The 19,914-nt window shown below is 29.4% G+C and overlaps 2 protein-coding genes across 3 annotated transcripts in view; both read left to right on the top strand.

Annotated features, from left to right (window-relative positions):
- LOC117180095 (protein smoothened-like) overlaps positions 1-8,725 on the top strand; it is a 28,341-nt gene extending 19,616 nt beyond the window's left edge. For both annotated transcript variants that reach the window (XM_033372416.1, XM_033372415.1), the window contains exons 5-8: positions 707-1,047; positions 1,800-2,001; positions 2,086-2,256; positions 6,826-8,725. In XM_033372416.1, the coding sequence (XP_033228307.1) occupies positions 707-1,047; positions 1,800-2,001; positions 2,086-2,256; positions 6,826-8,002 (1,891 nt within the window). In that variant the 3' untranslated portion in view covers positions 8,003-8,725. The remainder of the gene's footprint in view (positions 1-706; positions 1,048-1,799; positions 2,002-2,085; positions 2,257-6,825) is intronic.
- Positions 8,726-17,909: 9,184 nt separating this feature from the next.
- Positions 17,910-19,914, top strand: part of LOC117180230 (presenilin-1) — a 21,715-nt gene continuing 19,710 nt past the window's right edge. The window contains exon 1 of the mRNA XM_033372615.1: positions 17,910-18,324. Within this exon, the coding sequence (XP_033228506.1) occupies positions 18,190-18,324 (135 nt within the window). The 5' untranslated portion in view covers positions 17,910-18,189. The remainder of the gene's footprint in view (positions 18,325-19,914) is intronic.

The following is a 19,914-nucleotide window of genomic DNA, read 5'->3' as shown; positions in this document are numbered from 1 at the left end:
GAAGAAGAAAAACCGCTTTATCATCACGACAATGCGCCTGTTCATTCATGCTTAGTTGCACAAGCAAAATTGCATGAAATCGGCTTCGAATTGGTTCCTCAGCCACCGTATTTACCAGACCTGGCCCCCAGCGACTTTTACTTGTTCCCTAACCTGAAGAGATGGCTCACCAGTAAACGTTTTTACTCAAATGAGGAGCTCATAGCTGAAACTGAGGCGTATTTTGGAGACCTTCCGATCGAGTACTTTTCGGAAGGTATCAAAAAGTTAGAAAATCGTTGGACTCGCTGTATCGACCTAAAAGGAGAGTATGTTGAAAAATAAAACCGACTTTGGCCAAAAAAACGTCTCCGTGTTTCATTTTTCAGGGACTTATCAGACTGCCTAGTAAATGCGAGTGACTGATTTTAAATTATAAATTTTATGCCATATACGCTTGCGTAATTATAAATATATTCTTAATATGATCTTAATGATTTAAGTATTTGAAGTTAGGTTGATATTTTGGAGAAATTTTCCATTTTTCGTTGTTCAGTTCAGAATTTTACACTTTTGTTCATTTTAGACATTTCAATATTTTGAAATTTTTTAAAACTTGTATCACTATTGCTTGTCTCTAAAGTGAATCCGAGGCCTGGTAGACATATTATAGTTGTATTTTTTGTTTGCAAAAAAGAATTCTTGTATCAATGTCTCTTTTTTTCAGCGGTGGAAATCTGTCATGTGTGGTAGTATTTGTGCTGGTGTATTACTCTCTAGTGGCTGCTATGGTATGGTTCGTTATTTTAACTTATGCATGGCATATGAGTTTCCAAGCTCTGCATAAAATCCAGGACAAAATCGACAAAAAAGCGGCGTATTTTCACCTCATGGCTTGGTGCTTACCTCTAATGTTGACTGTTACCATCATGGCTTTAGGCGAAATCGACGGAAATAGCGTAACAGGAATTTGTTTTGTCGGTTACTTCAATCACTCGGTGAGAGTTTGGTTTTTGCTCGTACCCTTGGGTCTTGTCCTGCTGATCGGGGGATTCTTTTTATTCCGAGGTACGTATTTTCATACAGATCGCTTCCTATTTTTTCATCACTGGGTGCACAGACTTTCCCCCAATTCCCTGCGTTTCCCCTTTTTTCCAAATTGCCCTTTTCTCTTTAAACAGGGTGTCTAGCGTCCTGGAATTCCTTGAAAATCTAGAAAACTCCTTGATTTTTTTCACCTGAAAAAATCTACAAGATCTTTAATTTTGCTCATGATCAAAAAGACAAAAAGATTTTAATTCCTCACCATTAAGAAAGTCGATTGCAATTTTTTTATTTTTTCTGTGCGGAAAAAATATTGTAACTTATTCCACTTGAGGTTGACTTTGAACACCAATATAATAAAGGATTTTTTTAAATATTAGAATATGCAATTAGCGACCTGACGGCTCGATGATTTTTGAGAGATTAACGAAACTCGGGTCGTCGACAAAAGAACCGAAAATACTATACGTATATGGCATCAAACAACATATAGGAGTGTAGCTTACAAATGGTTTAACATCCAAGAAGTATTTTGTCAGATACCAATTTGTACTTGATTTATAGGAAATTTGTTATATTAAATCGAAAAATCAATAATTAAAAGTTAAACGAGACTGTTTTTGACCCGTAATGGTAGTGTGTGACAACTTTTTCTTGTGTAAAAGATTCTAAGTAATTATTCTACTTACTTACCTTTTTTAGGGGCTATTTACGGTTTTTAGTTACTCTATTATGTATATATATTTTTAAGAATTGATTATTTATTTGAATTCCAGGATTGTTGACCCTAATTCGACTTAAAATGGGCAGTGAAGATATTATATCGGAACATGCAAGTTCGAAAATACGAGAAACTATTGTGAGAATGGGACTGTTTTCAGTATTTACGTTCACTGCGGTCTTTATTACGATTTACTGTCATATTTATGATTTTTATCACTCGGAGGAATGGAAGCAGAGCTTCAGGAAGTACATGATGTAGGTTGAAAGATATTTTTTCAATATAGAAAACAGAAAGGGGTCAATTATTTCTTTAAATGTTAAACAAAATTGTATTGGCAGGTGTTCAATAACAACAAAATATACAGATTTATCAGACTGCAAAATGGAATCTCGGCCAAGTTTAGCAAAATTACAACTTCACTTGTTGAGCCACTTCTTCGCCGGCATACTGATGTCTTCTTGGGTCTGGACTAGATCGGCTATTGACATCTGGGTCAGGTTTTTTCGAAGGTAAGAAATGTACCCATCTTTTCATAGTTTTAGTATTATTACAGCACACTGTTTTCTATCGTTTTTTTTTTGTTCGTCGTGCAATCGAGAAAAAAAATTTTTTGCTTTCCCTTTAAACCTGTTTTTAAACTTCGTTAGATTGGTAAAATAACATATCCAGAATCTCGAAAATTGAAATTTTAAAAAATTTCTACAAATTTCAAAGATTTCAACAGATTTTAAGCGGTTTTAAAGGATTTTAATTGATTTCAGAGAATAGACAGAATTTTATAGGGTTTCAAAGCTTTCAGGCTATTTAACAATATTTATAAGCTATTACAGAGGATTTCCGACATTCAACGAATAATAAAATATTAAATAAAAATTCGCGAATTATAAAGTTCCCAAATATAAACAATTACAATTTTTTATAAGTAAAAACTAATTTCAATTGTAATAATTTAATTAATTACATAAATAAAAAATTGTAATTGTTTAAATTCGGGAATTTTCCAGTTCAGTGATTTTATAATTCGATAACATTATAAACTGTCGAAAATGTTATTATTTGGAAAATTTACAATTCGGTAATGTTATCAACTTTTCGGGAATTTTATTATTAAGAAATTTTATATTTCGAGAACTTTATTTTTCTAGATTGTTCCTTTGTCCCGAAGTTACATTTGATTAAAATTTTTTTTTTTAATGAAGAAGTTCTAAGAGACATTACAAATTTCAGAGTAGATGAAGTTATTTGTAGAGACTTAACCAGACCTACGCGATTTTATAGGATCTCCAATAATTTTAAATATTAAACAAATATTAATGCATTTGAAAGATTTTAGGGTATCTTACTAGATTGAAAAAAGTCCAAGGGATTTTAAAATTTCGAAATATTTTTAATGTTTCTATTTAAATATATTTATAAAAGATTACAGAGAATTTTCAAGATTTCAGTGAATTTTAAGATTTAAAGAAGTTTCATTTGATTTCACAATTTCCACAACTTTATTAAGAAATTTTCAATATTTCGAGGGGTTTATAAGGATTTTACCATTTAAAATATTGCAAAGGTTTTGAAAGATTTTTGAATATTTTACAAGAATCTAAGAGATTTCAATGATTTCCAGGTATGTTAAAAGATATCACAGGATTTTGAGAAATTTTCAAAGAAATTCTATAATGAAGAAAGTCTTAGTTAGCGAATGAAATTTGAAGGAATTTTAGAAGATATTGAAGGGATTTCAAAAATGTTCAAAACATTTCACGATATTTCTAAAAATTTCAAAGATTTTAACAGATTCCAAGTGGTTATGAAATATTTTTATTGATCTCAGGAATTTGGAAAGATTTGAAAGGCTTTACATTTTTTAGAATATTTTAAAGTATTGATAAGCGATTTCAGAGAATTTTCAAGATTTCAATGAATTTTTAAAGATTTAAAGAAGTTTCGTTTGATGTCAAAATATTTGAAGAAGTTTCAAGAAATATTACAAATTTTTAAACAATTGATGGACTTTCAAAGTATTTAAAGGGATTTTAGGGTATTTTACAAGATTCTAATTAATTTCAAGCGATTCTAAAAATTTCGAAGTATTTAAAAAAAGTATTTAAAAAGTCAAAGATATCAACGGATTTTGAACGTTTTAAGGGATTGTATGGGAATTCAAAAAAATTCTAGTCAAATGATTTGAACGATTTAAATATTTTTAAAGGAATTGTAAAATATATTAAAGATTTCAATATGGTGCACGGGATTTCAAAGTATATCTAGGGATTTCACAAGATTTAAGGGATTTTATAAACTTCAAATGATTTTAAAGAATGTGGTGCATTTTAAAAGATTCCGAAGAATTTCATGACATTTCAAAGAATTTCGTAGAATTTAAATTAAGATGTTAAATTAACTAATACATACCGAAGTTTTTACATTATTTAGCATTTAATGGATAATCTACTCGAAATTTCGTAAAAAAGTAGCTTTTTCAGAATCTTGAAAGGTTTCAAGAGAATAAAAAAAAAAAATTTTAATAGAAAATTAACAAAGACTTCAAAACATTACAAACGATTTCCTAAGATTTGAAAAAAAGAATGTAGAAGGTTTTAAAGCAAAATTACAAAATTTTAGAAAAAAATTCCATTTGAAAGATTGCAAGATAATAATAAAAATTTCTGAACACTCTTGGAAAATCTAAAACCATTTTTTATGTTGAAAAATGAATGATTAATTAATTAATTATTTAAAAGATTATAAAACATTTAAAAGATATTTAGGAATTTTAGAAGTCTTGAAGAGAACAAATATATATAAACTTTGAATGACTTTCGAAAATTCATACCATTTTTTTGTAAAATTCTGTAAAATTTCATCTTTTTCGGTTAAAAGTTATTTTATTTTATTTAAAAATTCTTCTATTAAATTTTTAGTTGTGAATTAATTTCCTTTGGTTACAAATTCATCTATTCGGTGGAAAATCTTATTATTTTGAAAATTGAACTAGCTTGTTTGAAAATTCAATTGCCGTTTAAAAGATTCGTCTCCCTGGCACATTTTTAACCAAAAAAAAGGTGAAATTTCTGCAGAAAGAGATGGATTTTCAAACTGAAGAGACGAATTTTCCAAAAAAAAGTCGACATATAAACCCGAGAATATGAATTTTCAACCAATCAGTTGAATTTTCAATAAAATAAATTTTCAACACAAATTATGAATCTTCAAAAAAAAATTTTTTGTAAGTTTTAACGAAGTTCTTAACGAAGTTTCTTAAAAAAAAAACATTTGAAATATTAACAAAATAGTTAACATTTCAACCCAAAAAAATTGTTAATCAAGAAAGAAAGAAAATATTAATGTAAACATTCAGTTTTTGACCGAAAAAGAGGAATTTTCAACAAAATAGTTGAATTTTTTTTAAATAATTCAATTTTGATCCAAAAAAGATTAATTATTGACCAAAAATAGTTAGGTTGTCTTATTGGATTCTATTAATATTTTTCCCATTTATGTGGAAAACTGAGAATAGGAAACTTACTGTTAAGCTTGCGATAAATGAATAGGAATTTTGATAATTCATAGACAAAAAAATTATGTTTTATATAAACATTCAAGTTCATTTTTAATACTTTTAAAAAATAAGGTTAGAAAACAGGAAATTTTGCCGGAAAAATAAAATCAATTTTCCATTGCACACTTTTTGATTTTGGACTATACAACTTTAAAAAAAAAACTACACATAATTTTATTAGTGGAATGTCGTCAGGGTCGAACCCATTTTGACTTTTTCCCATAACTTCCATTAAATAAAGAGTTTGGTCTATTGAAGACCATTGTTAGAAAGGTATGATGATTACAAATTTTTCTAATGCATGGTGAATTGATTCAACAAAACAAGAAAAAAATGTATTGGCATTACAAAAAATGCTGTCAAGGTTGGACCTTGCTGTCAAGGTTGGACCTTGCTGTCTAGGTTGGACTACCGCTGATTATCGATGAAATATAGGTTCAAATGATTTAAAATGACCAAATGAAAGCCAAATTCTCCTTTTATTTTAATTGTATAAATTGTGAAAGTAAAATATCGATCAAAACAACGATCGGACTCGCAATTTTTGCAAATGAAGTAGCTTTAGGTAAATCTGGCGCATTTCAAATGCACTTCTCTCTTGCATTCAATGAATGCAATAGAGCTATTGCGGTTCAATTGTTTAGCTGGCTTTTCAGTGGCGGACTTCTTTGTGGTTGATGCTGGGAATTTTGTAAGCGTCTTCAGAGCCTCTCGTTTTTATCTCCTTTCACGCAATGTGTCGAGGCTCTCTGAAGAAGTCAAAACTGTCAAAATCAAGTCAAAACTAAATCAAATTAGCTTTACCCCGGTTGGTCGTTCGCTTATTGCGTGAAAATCTAAAAAAAAGCAGCATTCATGAAGTTTCATTTTATTTTGTCTACTTTCAATCATAAATTACTTTGTTCACGTTTCATGTCATCAAAAACTGACGTAGCGATGCTATTGACCTGATTAAAAAAAATTAGGTGCAACCCTGACTACACAAATGATCCAACTTTGACAACAAGTCCCATAACCGCATCGCTTCACATCACAGCCAAACTGGTTAGAAAATTAAATATTCCCCTTGGTACCTTGTTAAATGTTAACCACGTGACACACAGATATGCTTACATTGATGATTGCATTTTTCTCTTTAAGTTCTGCGATGGTTTCTACAGTTGCTGAAAATCTTTTTTTTATTATCGCGAAGAACTTGAGTAGACAACGCTTTTCAGAAACAACTCCGAAAATAGTATTGCCCCAAAAAGTTCGCTTTCATCGAAAGTAGTTTTGCCACGCTTGCACTTAGATGGTGCCACTGGACTTATATTAAAAATTGAAAAGGACCGGCTTAGACGACGGTTCGACCCTGACGACATTCCCTCCCTGCTTGAAAAATTTCCTGATGTTATTTTTACTTTTTTTTGTTAATTTCTAACACTATTTACACTATTTTTGATCTCTGTAGTGAGTCTTGAGGCCTACCATCCTGATTTTGAATTTACATATTAATTAATTTATTAAATTTCCCTCTCCTTTACAGAATTTTTAATCACGAGGTAGAGGAAGAAAAGAAGCGGAAAAAGCACAAGGTGATCGCTCAAGCTTTCGCAAAGAGGAATACCTTCAATAACGACGGGCGCTTATCCATCCATTTTTGCAGCTCTCACGAGGATCCAGTCGGCTTGAATTTCGACCTAAACTCAGTCGCATCTCAAGCCCTGAGCTCGACTTGGGCAGCTGCTTTACCAAAATTAGTAGCTCGAAGAGGCGCCATCATCGACAAACTTTATTCCTCAGGTTCCATTTCCAGCAACAGAAGAAACTCCGTTGATTCCGAAATTATCAACTTCCGTCGAGTTTCCGTAGAGTCTCGACGAAATTCTCTCGACTCACAAGTATCCTTGACAATCGAAGAACTGAAAACGACGAGGAAGGTTGGCACTTCACGCACTCGTCATGGCAAACGAAGAAAAGAATTCGCGAAGAAGAAAGGGACATTTTTCCGAAGAGGAAGCAGTACTTCTCAAGAAAGTCAACTAGGTACGCAGATCATGAACGCCTTGACAAATGGCTACGTTCCTACGGTTCCTGCGATTCAGCTGCCGAATATGAATCGACGACCAGCACTTTCTGTTCATGAACTTCCCAAACTGGATGGTAAGAGTGCCGGAAAACTATTGCCGTTTTTACTGCCGAGTCAAAGCGGAAGTGAGGACGAAATCAGCACAGAGGTCAAGAACGAAAGTTCTATGATCATGGGTGAAGTGAAGAGTATTAATGTGGAGGCAGGAAATCCGCCCAATGATGATCAGGACAGCGATAATGATAGTCACGTTGGAGAAGAAACGAAAATGTTGGAATGGCTAGAGGATCCGCAGGACAGGAGCAAAAGTAAGAGCAGTAATCGTGATAATGGAAGACGTAGTAGGGAAAGTCGAAGGAGTAAATATATACAGGATGAGACTTTGAAGCATCTGCTTCAAGAAAGTGATATTAAAATAAAAACCGAGACTGAGACTAAATATAACTCGAGAAAAGGGGGAATCGGCGACTTGGCGGCAAATCTGCCTCCTTATTGTCAGGAACGAATCCAAATAGATGGATCTACAAGTGGTAGAGAAATTGCGACCCAAACTTCGGTTCCGCTGGATGTTCTCGAAATGGAGGAGTTGAAACAGAGCATCGATGAAATTATTAACAATAGAAAGAAAAGTTAAATGTACATTTGTAGACTAATTTTAAGGATTTTTTACATTTAGTGAATACTAGGCCGGTTCGTTTTCCAACTTTTTTTCCTGGTTGAATTTTAATTGAATCGTTTAAGCTGAGGGATCAAAATTTGTTTGTTGACATCTGAAAAAAGTATTTTTTAAATACATCTAGAGTCAGTTATTATATTCTGTTTTCTATTTTTATTTAAACATTTCCCATTAATTCAAAAATGGTGACGAACTTTGTATGTATCGTTTTTTTTTCTAGTGAATAATAATAAAAAACGGTAAATTTAGCTCAATTGAAACTTGTTAATCTTTGCGTAAGCAGGGTGCTTACTTGGTCGTTAAATTGGAAAACTGGACATGTTTTTGCCGGGAAATTAAGTGATTTCATATATTTTATTACTATAATTCTGGGTTGGAACAGGAAATTTTTTAAATGGAATAAAAACAATCCCTGTTTTAAGTCAAAATTTGTAAATAAATATATTTGTGACTTGGAGTAGGCAATTTTTTTAAATAAATGTGATAGTATCTTTGGAGCAGGGATTTTCCGCAAAATAATTTATACTTATATTATTAAATTCTCTGTTACAAATGATTCTTTTCCAAAATTTTCTGTTCCAAATCAGAAATCTTCTGAAAATGTTTAAAAATCTCTTAAATCTTGAAAAATTATTCGAAATCAATCAAATCTATTGAAGTCTTTTAGTGATAAAAAAAAAACAAAAAAAAAACAAGTGGCCGGAAAGAAAAGTGAAATTGACGATTTTAGTACAATTTCTTTGATTCAAGCTGGAGAAATTTCAGGTTCGATATATTCAACTTTTTCCAAAAAAAGTTTGAATTTAACTCAATTAAAAAGGTATTTTTTGCATAATTACAACAACAAAAAAACCCTAAATTGAACCAAAAATTGGTCTCAGGATTCTAATTTTTCATTAAAACCTGAATACAGTGAAAAAATGTCATAATTTTTGAACAAAAAGTAAAATTGTTTTCTTTCAAATTCAAAAAATAAACAGAAGGTATTGACCGATCGGAAACAAATTTTGCAGGTGGAAAAGTGGGCAACTTTTGAGAGAAATAAAAAATTTTATAAGAAAAAACAGAAAACGAACCGGCCTGAATTAAATACTCGAGACTCGATTACGTAAGTAGTTTTACGTAGTTCGCTAGTAAAATGAGAGTGTCTGTTTGACGAGAGATTTTTCTAATCCTTTTTGATAGAAAGAATCTAACCTTTTTATATAAAAAGATAATTTTTATAGGAACTTTTTACACTGTTTACAAGCATGCGATTTGTATATAATTTATGAGATGGAATAAAGAATTTATTTATAAACGAAGGTTTTTTTTTAATATATCTGAGATAGCTGTGAGAGTAGTTAGGTTTTATAACGCTTAACAAACTTTTGTACAATTAAAAAAAAAACGATATGAAATTAATAATGGAAAACTAATTTTTTTAAATCTTTTACTTGCAATATTTTTTACATTCTCATCCAAATAAGAAGGTATTGGTTTTATGTAAAAATTCACTTTGTCGGTTTATATCAAATCTCCACATTTTGAGACCCCCTGAGTCAGAAAAAACGATTTTTACGAAGGTGTTTGTCTGTCTATCCATCTGCCTATATTCTGTAGGCACGATGACTTTCAAAAAATTGTTTAGATTGGATTCTGCTATGGCACACTTTTTTAAGGCCTAAAAAGAAAGAACAAGTTCGTAAAACAACAGTTTTTCAAGATTTCAAAATTCTACGTACGGTTGTCCAAAATATTCAAAAACTCAAACAATTTATCCTTATGCCTTTTTCCTATAAAAAGAAAATTATCAGAGTTAGATCATTTTCAAAATCCAAAAAAAAAAACTAAAATTAATATTTTAAGCCAAACAACGCATGATATGAAAAAAAGTCAAGAGAAGAAAAACGTTGATTTTTGAAAGACCTACAAGATTATTATAACAAAATTTTCAATTTGGTCGAAAAGTTAAAAATTCCAAATTTGATCGTACCAAAAATAATGAAAAATCAAAAAATTCAATTTTTGGTCAAACTATGCAAGATACGAAAAAAATGAATTAACTAAAATAGCGCCCTGGAAAGATCTACAAATTTGTTATGAATCACTTTTCGATAGGAGGCGTAGTTTTTGTTTTTAGTCGTAAAAAACAACATTAAAATAAAAAAATAAAAAATTTTTGGACTAACGACTCAAGCTACAAAAAAAAATGAGACAAAACTTTTTTTCCAAAAAAGAGCTATAATTTTTGATAGGACACGTAGTTTTTGCAATTTCTGAATAAGCAATCCCAGTCAGAGTTACATAAAAAAATATATTATATTTGATATAAAAGTGTTGTTTATAATGTAGAAAAGTTGACAAAAAAGAGTTCACAATCACAAAATTACAGTTGTCGATCCGTTGACCTTTGATTTTAAAAGGTCTGTGTACGAATGTGGGAGAAATGCAAAGACCGAGCGCGTAGTGCGAGAGCTATCAGTCGCGCGCCGTCGGTGCGCTCAAACTCTCGAGCTAAGCTCTTTTAACAAATAGAATTCACAATCAAAAAATTACAGTGGTGGAAGTTTTGAGTCTTAATTTTAAAAGGTTTGCGCAAGAATGTGTGAAAATATAAAGATCGAGTGCGTAGCGCGAGATAAATACATACAATGCATCAATTTTCAATTAATTACAATAAAACAAGAACTAGGCCATTTTTCGAAAAAAGCGCTCTGAGAGGTTCTGCATTTAGGCATTTATAGTATGTGTGGTTGAAATATGAAATCATACAATTCAGAATTGTAGGAGAAAAACTTATCAGAGTTATACATGGGCTAATTTTCAAGCCTGAGGAAGCGCCTGAAACTTGCGAGTGAAAAGCGCGCGCAGCGCGTGATGAGGCTGTGCCCGCGTGGCGGGCAGATTTTTAAAAATATTTTTTCATTTACTAAGCTTTTTATGTTGTTATGACTTGAAATTAAACTTGCCGATAAGTTGTCAGCTCGAAACTTCCAGCAATAAAATATTAAAAACAGGAATCTTTGTCTATATGGTTGAACGTAGAAATTATTTAAATTGTTTGAACATTAAACCGGCTAATGAAACAATAAGAATAAGACCGTGAAAGGAGAATTGTAAATTTATCTTTTTCCTTTTCAAAATTCAATTTAATTAAACGATTTTTGATTATAATTACGTAGTTGACTAAGACGAGACGAATGTCTTCTTACATGGACTCTGAAGTTCTTTGGTAGTATTTTTTATCTTTGATCTAGTCATCTTCTGGTTTGTCGCATTTAAGTTTTGGAAAGTGGAATTTTTTATCTTCCAGGTAGTTTTTTTGCCTGTTCCCCGTACAAATTTAGCTTTACTATTTTTTGGAAATATTGGATAAGGGCTTTTCTTTATAATGCATTTATTATAAATTATAATACAAAAGAAGAAATATAATATAAACGCGCCATAAGTTTTTATTTATTAATAATTTATTTATAAAAATCGTTGGGGGATTGTTTAGACCTTAAATATGTAATACATTTCTTTGAGAATGTTGATATTCCTTGTTGGCTCTTGTAGGGGCGCAACTTACAATTGTTTTTTTAAAAGATGATACCATTATGCTACTATTTTTTTGATATTACACTAAAGACACTGTTTTATCAGTTTGTCTGCTAATGCCATTTATTTGCTTTAAAAAATTGATTTTCTATTAAAAAAAGACGATTTTTCAACAAAATGCATATAATTTATACCAAATAATTAATTTCTTAGGAAGGAAGGTTAATTTTATTCTGGAAAAAATAGATTTTCGAGAAAATACATCTATTTTGTATCAAATAGTTCAATTTTCTACCACAAAAGATGAATTTTAAACAAATATTGGAATCTTCTACCAAAAAGACGAATTTTCAACTAAAAAATTTTTTATTGTCATTAAGAATTAATTTTCAATTAAAAAAAAAAAAAATTCTACAAAACAGTTTAATTTTGCACCAAACTGTAGAATTTCCAAGCCAAAAAGACAGATTTTTTTATAAAGCAGTTGAATTTTCCACTAAAATTAGGATCCTTCAAACAAGAAGTTGAATATGTCACCTAAAAAGATTAATTTTCTACAAAATACTTGAATCCTCAACTAAAACACATTAGCTTTCATCAAATAGTTTTATTCTTAACCAAAAAGATTGATTTTCTAGAAAACAAAATGTCTGGTAACCAGTTAATTTTTCAACCCGAAAATTTGCAGTTTTAACAAAAAAGTGAATTTTCAACCAAAACTGATAAATTTTTAAACAGGCAGTAGGATTCTTAAGCAAAGAGGAGGATATTTCTACAAAAAACTACATTTTTTAAACCTAAAAGATGAATGACGAAGTAAAATGTTGAATTTTCAATAAAAAACAAATTTTGTAATGAAAAAAACAAAATTTCAGTCAAATTATGGAATTTTCAAGTCAAAAAGACGAATGTTCAAGAAAACAGTTGAATTTTCAACCAAAAATAAAACAATAAAATTTGTAAATAAAAAAATGAAATCCTAATGAAAAATTTAATGATGAACTTTCCAATCGAAAAGAATTAACTTTTTAATAAAAAAGTCGGATACAGACTGAAGAATAACGTTTTAAATAAACATTGGATTTTATTCCAAGACGAGTACGTCTTGGGATAGCCTTTTGTGGAACTTTGTTATTTTATCAAAAATATTCAGATTCAATTTTTTCACTCTCTGAAAAAAGCGCGACTCGTAGGTCAGATTAAGCAAATTTTGAAATTTCTATGGGTTAGCCCATCAGAGTTCCCCCATTCATTTGGAGAATGTTAGGGCTCTTTTTTTTTAATTTTTGACGTTATTTACACGTTTTCTGATCTCTGAGGTGAGTCTGAGGTCTGACACTCATTTAAATACCTAGAAATTCTAAGAAAAACTCGAATTTATAAAAAAAAATTGCAGGGAATATTTTTGGCGCTTCTACTTTTAGAAATTTTCACGAACCCTGAACCAACCTTACCGATTTCCATCTGCATTTTGGAAAAATTAAAGTCAAAATATGTAAATAGAAATGGCTTTTTTCAAAATTTTGGTTTTACAAAAAACTTCCGTTTTATTGAAAGGAATAACTTTTGTCTGAATCTTCCCAGGAAACAGAAATCCATTAACTTATGTTGAATGAGATTGCCAGCGATTGTTTTTTTAAAGACTTTTATTCGTTACAGATCATAATCTAAGCAAATTTCAGTGCTCCTCCCCTACGTTTCACTTGACTTTATTATTAAATGCCAACAAACTTGATTAATTGAAAATAATTTCAAAAGTACCTCCCCAACACAAATTCGGAGCTGCACACTTTCCATTCAGAACTGCACACTTGTGCAGAGCTGCACGTTAGATTATGCTCTGATTCGTTATTATTCTTTGACTAACTTATGTGCCGTAAAAAGCCTTTAGAAAATCTAGAACTGAAATAGCAAAAGGAAAATAGTAGCCTTCCGCATAATTTCTTTTAGTTTTTCGATAATTTAGCAATTTCAAAAATTGTGTGAAATATGACAGCTCAACCTTAACAAATGCAGTCTCATTCAAAAAGAGGGAAACCGATTCAATATAAATTTGCTTGAAATGGTTTTAACTTTCTGGAATTGCAAATGACTGGTACGCAATTCACAGTCGTCTATTTAATGGTTTCTTTTTTCCTGGGGTTTTCCCAAAAAATTTGAATATTTTGAAATGTTACGAAACGTATGTAGATGATGAAAAAATATTACTTCTTTTTCTATCAAATTGCAAACTAACATTATTTTACTAAAAATACAATAAAAAATCATTTTAACATCAAATTTTTGACAAATAAATCTATTATTATAATAAATTAACCCTTTTCTAAAAAATGAAATTATAGAAGAGTTTAAGAAAATATTTCTAATGTTTCTTGAAAGTAACATATTTAAAATAATAGTTTAATGATGAAAAAATAGATTTAAAAGAATTTCTCAGAAAAAGAAACAGTGGTATTATTATATAATATATTATATTGTATCTGTATTAGACTTATAATATCAATATCTATAATATAATTTTTATATTATTGCGTGACATAATTTTGTATATTTAATAGAATTTAGAGAATAAGGTATATATTCCTTTGTGTTTGGAATTTATCGCCTTAAGCGTAATTTTTATCCTCAAATCTAGAGGAGACACTGGTATATACGGACTTGTTAAAACTAGTTTATGTACAAAAAAGAAAGAAGTTGTAAAAAATTATTGAACTGAAAATATCAGTATTCAATCAAATTATCCAAATAATTTGCGTTTATATAATAAAGTATACACTTTAATGTGTTTCCTGCCATGAATGGTGCTTTTTGTTACTAAAATTGCAACGAAGATAATTAGGCATTCACTTTTAATTATTGTTTATTCTATTTATACTGCTTTTTAATAAAGAGTTATATATATTTTTTACAAAATATTTAATGTGATGGTAGTTTCGGACGAATTTCAAAGTAACTTCTTTGTAATATTATCAGATAATAAATTAATTATATTATTGAATATTAATTTTTATTATTTCTAAAGGAAAGTAATATAAATAAGAGTTTTTACTGCAAAAATAGGCAACAAAACGTCTAGCAGAAGCTTAAAATAAAGCTGAGCGGAATAGAAAAAGAGAAGTCAACCCTCCTTAATCTTCTATTCACAAAATATAATATTTAAATAATATAGCTTCTCCTATTCGTTTGAATTTATTTCTATATTTAGAATTATACTATATAGTTAACCAAATGAATTTATTTTTAATGTTTATATAGGCAAATTTATAGAGGAGTTGACCACTCGACTTTTAAGAGTGCATCAGATTTCAAAGTTTTCGCAAATATTTCAAAATGGCCGTATCTATAGGTTCATCGAAATTCGGTGAGCATATAGACGTAGACACTTCGTTTCAAAATATTTCAAAGATTTAAAAGATTTCACGAGTGCTTGTACAATGTACACCAGGTTTCCAGAATTTCAGTCCAAAAAAGGGTAAATAGGGTCAATTTCTCACCAAAAAGGGGTGAAGATTAAAACTTTTATTTTGACATAAAGAAACAATCTTTTCATAAGAAATTTAAACTTAACTGTAATTTGAAACATTTAAATTGAAACTATGTTATGTTAAATATTTAAAATTAAATTAATCGCTCAATAATTTATGCGTATAAAATGGAAGATTTAACAATTTTGATTTAAGCATTTTTAAACTAAAAGTCGTTAATTGGCAAAGTTTCCAAATTTAAAGTTTCATAAATTGAACAGTTCTAAGGTTTCTAGTTAAAAATATAAATTCAAATGATCAAAGAATGAATCAATAAATTGAAATCTGAACTAAATTGGAAGTTGAATTATTTTAATCTTAAGTCATTTCAAATTAATATATTTGCGTGATTATTATTTATCCATACAAATTTAAAACTGACACTTGTGAATTATACATTTTTTGAATGGAACGCTTAAAATTGTAAAGTTCAAAGTTCAACTTGAGCACTCTCAAATTTTAACTATTTAAGGCTTTCTATTTCCTTTAAAATTGATTGGTTTCAGATATTTCATTTATATTGACCGTTGTAAATGAACAGTGAAATATTGCTAAATAATTTTACAAAAATCCTTTTTTCAATCACAATGTTTTTAATTTAATGGGTTAAGAATATAATATTTTAGACAGACAAAATTTGAATAGGATTTGAAATTGTATAAAAGCGTTTAACCGTCAATTTGTTAATTTAAAATTATTTTGGAATTTAACAAAATTATAAAGCTTCAATCAAGTCAATTATTGTTCAATTTTTAATACTCGAACTAAAGTTGAACAACTTAAAACAGTTGTTTTTCAAAAGTGCTCACTTCCAAATGCTTTTAATTTGTAATTACTTGCCTAAAACAGCATTTTAATAATAAATTTTGTGCACCAAGGCAGCTAAACAGTCTTTTTACGGTCTCGCGTGTTTGCAATAACTCGACTGTTAGTCGTTCTTGCAAATTCACGCTCGGTTATAAAAAGACTATTTGCTGTCTCGGTACAAACAAATGTGGAATACTTTTAAGGATAGTAGTTATTTCAAAAATGGTAAAAAGTATCTTTTACCTTTATCGTCATTCCAACATTAAATAATATATTTATATTGGTTTTAAGGTTTTGGCCATATGAATTATAATTAAAATGGATGCTCATTTTTTTTGTCTACTAGCTGGATTTATTGATTGAAAAATAATAAAACAGTTTCGTCAGTCGAGGCCAGACTTCGTCAGTTTACAAGCTGTTGACGATTAACATTTTTTATTAATAACTATACAATAAAGTATGTACATATTATGGAAAGAAACTGATTGATCGACAAAACGAAGGTCGCACTCTACAACCCAGTCGGCACACAATTTGGTGACGTCTTTACGGCATCGTTACGTCATCTTTACGACATTTTTACGGCATCCGATGTCCGTGTCGTTTCGGTGTCTTTGCGATATCGTAAAGACATCGTCAGATCATACGACGTGTTTACGATATCGTAAAGACACCTTAACAACATGGACATAGGATATCGTAAAGATGTCGCAACGATGTCGTAAATACATCGCCAAATTTTGTGCCCACTGGGCTGTTTTGATTAAGTTAACTTCGGATTTAAAATGCCTCATCGAAGAGAGTTTACATGAGAGAAGAAAGTATCAATCTAGCAGTATCCTCGATCACTGTTTTAAATTTTGGATACGGACAAACTAATAATTAATAACTGATAGATTTTGTAACTGATTTTTTAAATAATATACTAGAAATATTATTTATTGTAAAGACTTTCAGGATTATAAATAAATTATCTTTGGCTACGTTGATTGACGACTTATAGGCAATTTAAAATCAGAATAAATTATAATTAATTATTATTTATATTTTTGATTTTTATAAATGTACTCCTTTGCAAATCTTTTAAGATTAAAGATTTTTAATTTTGAGCTGAGATTTTTAAATGCATTCCGGGAATTTACTTTAATAAGTTTAATTATTTAGATTCTTCTAAATTTCCCTCAATGTGATTAATGTAAATTCAATTGCTTTTTCAGATTTGAATTGAATTTTTGTTAATTCTCTGAACTCACGTAAATTCGCTTGGATTTCTGAAACTTTTTAACATGATGGAAAGCATCTTCGTTTAAAAATAATTTTAAAACTTTAATCACTATATTTAACGTTTTGTTAATTTTAGTTTATTGTTATTATGAAATCCTATCATTTCTTCCAAATTCATTTAAATTCAACTGAAATCAATTGCATCTTCTGTAAATCCTTTGGATTATATTGATTTCACTTTAATTATTTTGAATTATTGCGAATTCAATTGGATTCTTTGTATTCTTCTGATTTTTTTACTTCTTTGGATTCTTGTGAATTCACTTGAAATCTTTTGAATTAACTTGAATTTCGCTGGATTCTCTGGATTCTTCTGAATTCATTTCAATTGTACTGATTAAACTAAAATTAAATATATCCATTGGATTATATTGAATTCACTTGAATTCTATTCATTTCTTTGGTCTCATCAAATCACTTGAGTTCTGTTGAATTCATTTGGATTCTATTGAATTCTTTTGAATGCAATTTCATGGTGTAAACTTTACAAAGTTTATTATTTTATTCAGAAAACTAATGAATTTTCACGAAATTAGAGCACGTGCGATGCGAATGCAGTGTTGACGACAACTATTAGCCTTAAGAACTTGAAATCTTAATTTGTTCGATCCTTGCAAAATTATAAAATTTTTAAGTAAGACCAATTCCCGCTTTCTTTTTTTAAATAGGGACAAGGCTGGCAATGACTGCACGCATGCGCATGTTTGCTGCTTCTTTGCGTGTCAAAACGTCAAAAAAAAAGTACACATAACCTCAAATTTTTGAGTCATTGGTCAGTCGTCCTTTTATCAAAAATAAATTCCTAATATGGGCCCAAATATATCGTTTTTGTTTTGCAAATACTTGTGATAAATAGAGAAAAGATAGTTTCTAATCCCAAATTGTGAAGTAGTGAAGTGTAAAGTGACCGGATGCTCAGAAAGTTTTAAAAAGGTTTTGTGTTGGGGATTAGTATTCTGGAGTAAAAAGGGGAATAATCTATTTAATTAATAAAATCGAAGCTAATGAATGTCTGAAAGTGATTGCGATTCTGCCACCGAATACACGAGCCTGATGGACGGCCACGCGGAAGTTCGCACTGAAGGCCTAGGCTCAAGTGTTGAACGTCGAAAACGTCGCACGAAAGTCGCCAGCAATGCGGAGGTAATTCTCTAGTTTATATATTTTTTATTTGTTCTCTTATATCCATTTTTATTGCGGTAAATTGTTTGCACATTTAGGAGATGTTTGAGTTTAAGAAGGTCCGCTATATCCATTATAATAATAAAATATATTGTAAGTTGTAGACCGGAATACATTTTTTATGTTCCGAATATTTTTGAAATTCTGAATAAAGTTTGAACTTGGTAAATTCAAGAGAATATTTTTTATTTCAAAATGAAAAAAGTCAAAAATTCTTTTTCAAAATTCTCTGATTTTTCCCTGACCAATTTTTAAACCTCCTTGATCATTAATATTTAACGATCAGCGTTTTAATATTGTAACATTTTTTACATAAAATCTTTCATAAACGTAATAAAACAATTTCAGTTTACCATTTAAAATTTTTCAACTTATTGATTTCCACTAAAAAACATGAGTTTTCTAGCATAAAAAATGATTTTTCAATCAAATAAAAAACAAATTTTTAATACAACAAATGAATTTTCGATAAAAAGCTTAATTTTTAACAAAGTAATTTAAGAATTTCGATAAAATGATTAAATTTATGCCCAAATTGTTGTATATCAATCAAATGTTTGAATTTTTGAACAAAAACATAAAACTTCAACATGAACAGTTGCATTTTCAAACAAATGATTGAACTTTTTACAATAGTTGAATTTGTATCCAAGAGGACGAATTTTCTGTCGAATTCGACGAATATTCAACAAAATATTTTATATTTTTAACAAAGTTATTAAATTTTCAACATAATAGTTGCATTTTTAACCAAAAAGTTGAATTTTCAAGCTAAAAGTTGAGTGTTTTAGATATCAGTTGACTTTGAAAAGCAAAAAGATTCATTTTCAATTAAAAACTGTCATTTTCAATCAAGAAAGATAAATTGTCAACAAAACGGTCGAATTTTCAACAGCAAACTAATTGTAAAAGAAATATTTGCATTCAGTTGATATTTTAACCAAAAAAAGAGGACATTTCTACCAAAGATGAACTTTTATCTAAAAATGGAAAAATTACATTTTCAATTTAAAAAAATAACTTCAAAGAAACAAAAACCAAAAAATTTCCCTAAAACAGTTCAATTTTGTTCAACAACAAAATTTTAAGTTGGTCATTAATACTTAAGACCAAACTTTACTTGGAAAAATTAACCAAAAGTGACCTGTTTAAACCCAAAAATTGAATAAAAGTAACTAATGCGCATTAATAACGTCACTATTGTTATTTTACAATGTAAATCATTAAAAAACATTCGATTCATAATAATTCAAAATAATTCAAATTAAACTGCAAAATTCCGTTTAATTGGAATTTTTTAATTTCATTAATTTCAGTATCGTTTGAGTGAATTTAGAGAAGTTATAAAAAAAATTAGAAAAAATCGATGAAATTAATACTAATTTAAGATGAATTAAAAAGATTTAATTGGGCTGAAAAGAATGCCAAAATATGGAAAAATTAGTTGAATTCAGTGAGTTGGAAATCAGTTTAGAAAAATTTAAGAGGATTCAAAATGATTTGATGAAACGCTTAACCATTCAGGGTGTTTAAACGACTACATGAGTAATT

The sequence above is a fragment of the Belonocnema kinseyi genome, chromosome 9, assembly GCF_010883055.1.
Source record: "Belonocnema kinseyi isolate 2016_QV_RU_SX_M_011 chromosome 9, B_treatae_v1, whole genome shotgun sequence".
NCBI classification, from domain to species: domain Eukaryota; kingdom Metazoa; phylum Arthropoda; class Insecta; order Hymenoptera; family Cynipidae; genus Belonocnema; species Belonocnema kinseyi.
The sequence above is the reverse complement of the archived record's forward strand: the minus strand, read 5'-3'. Positions and strand labels throughout refer to the sequence as shown.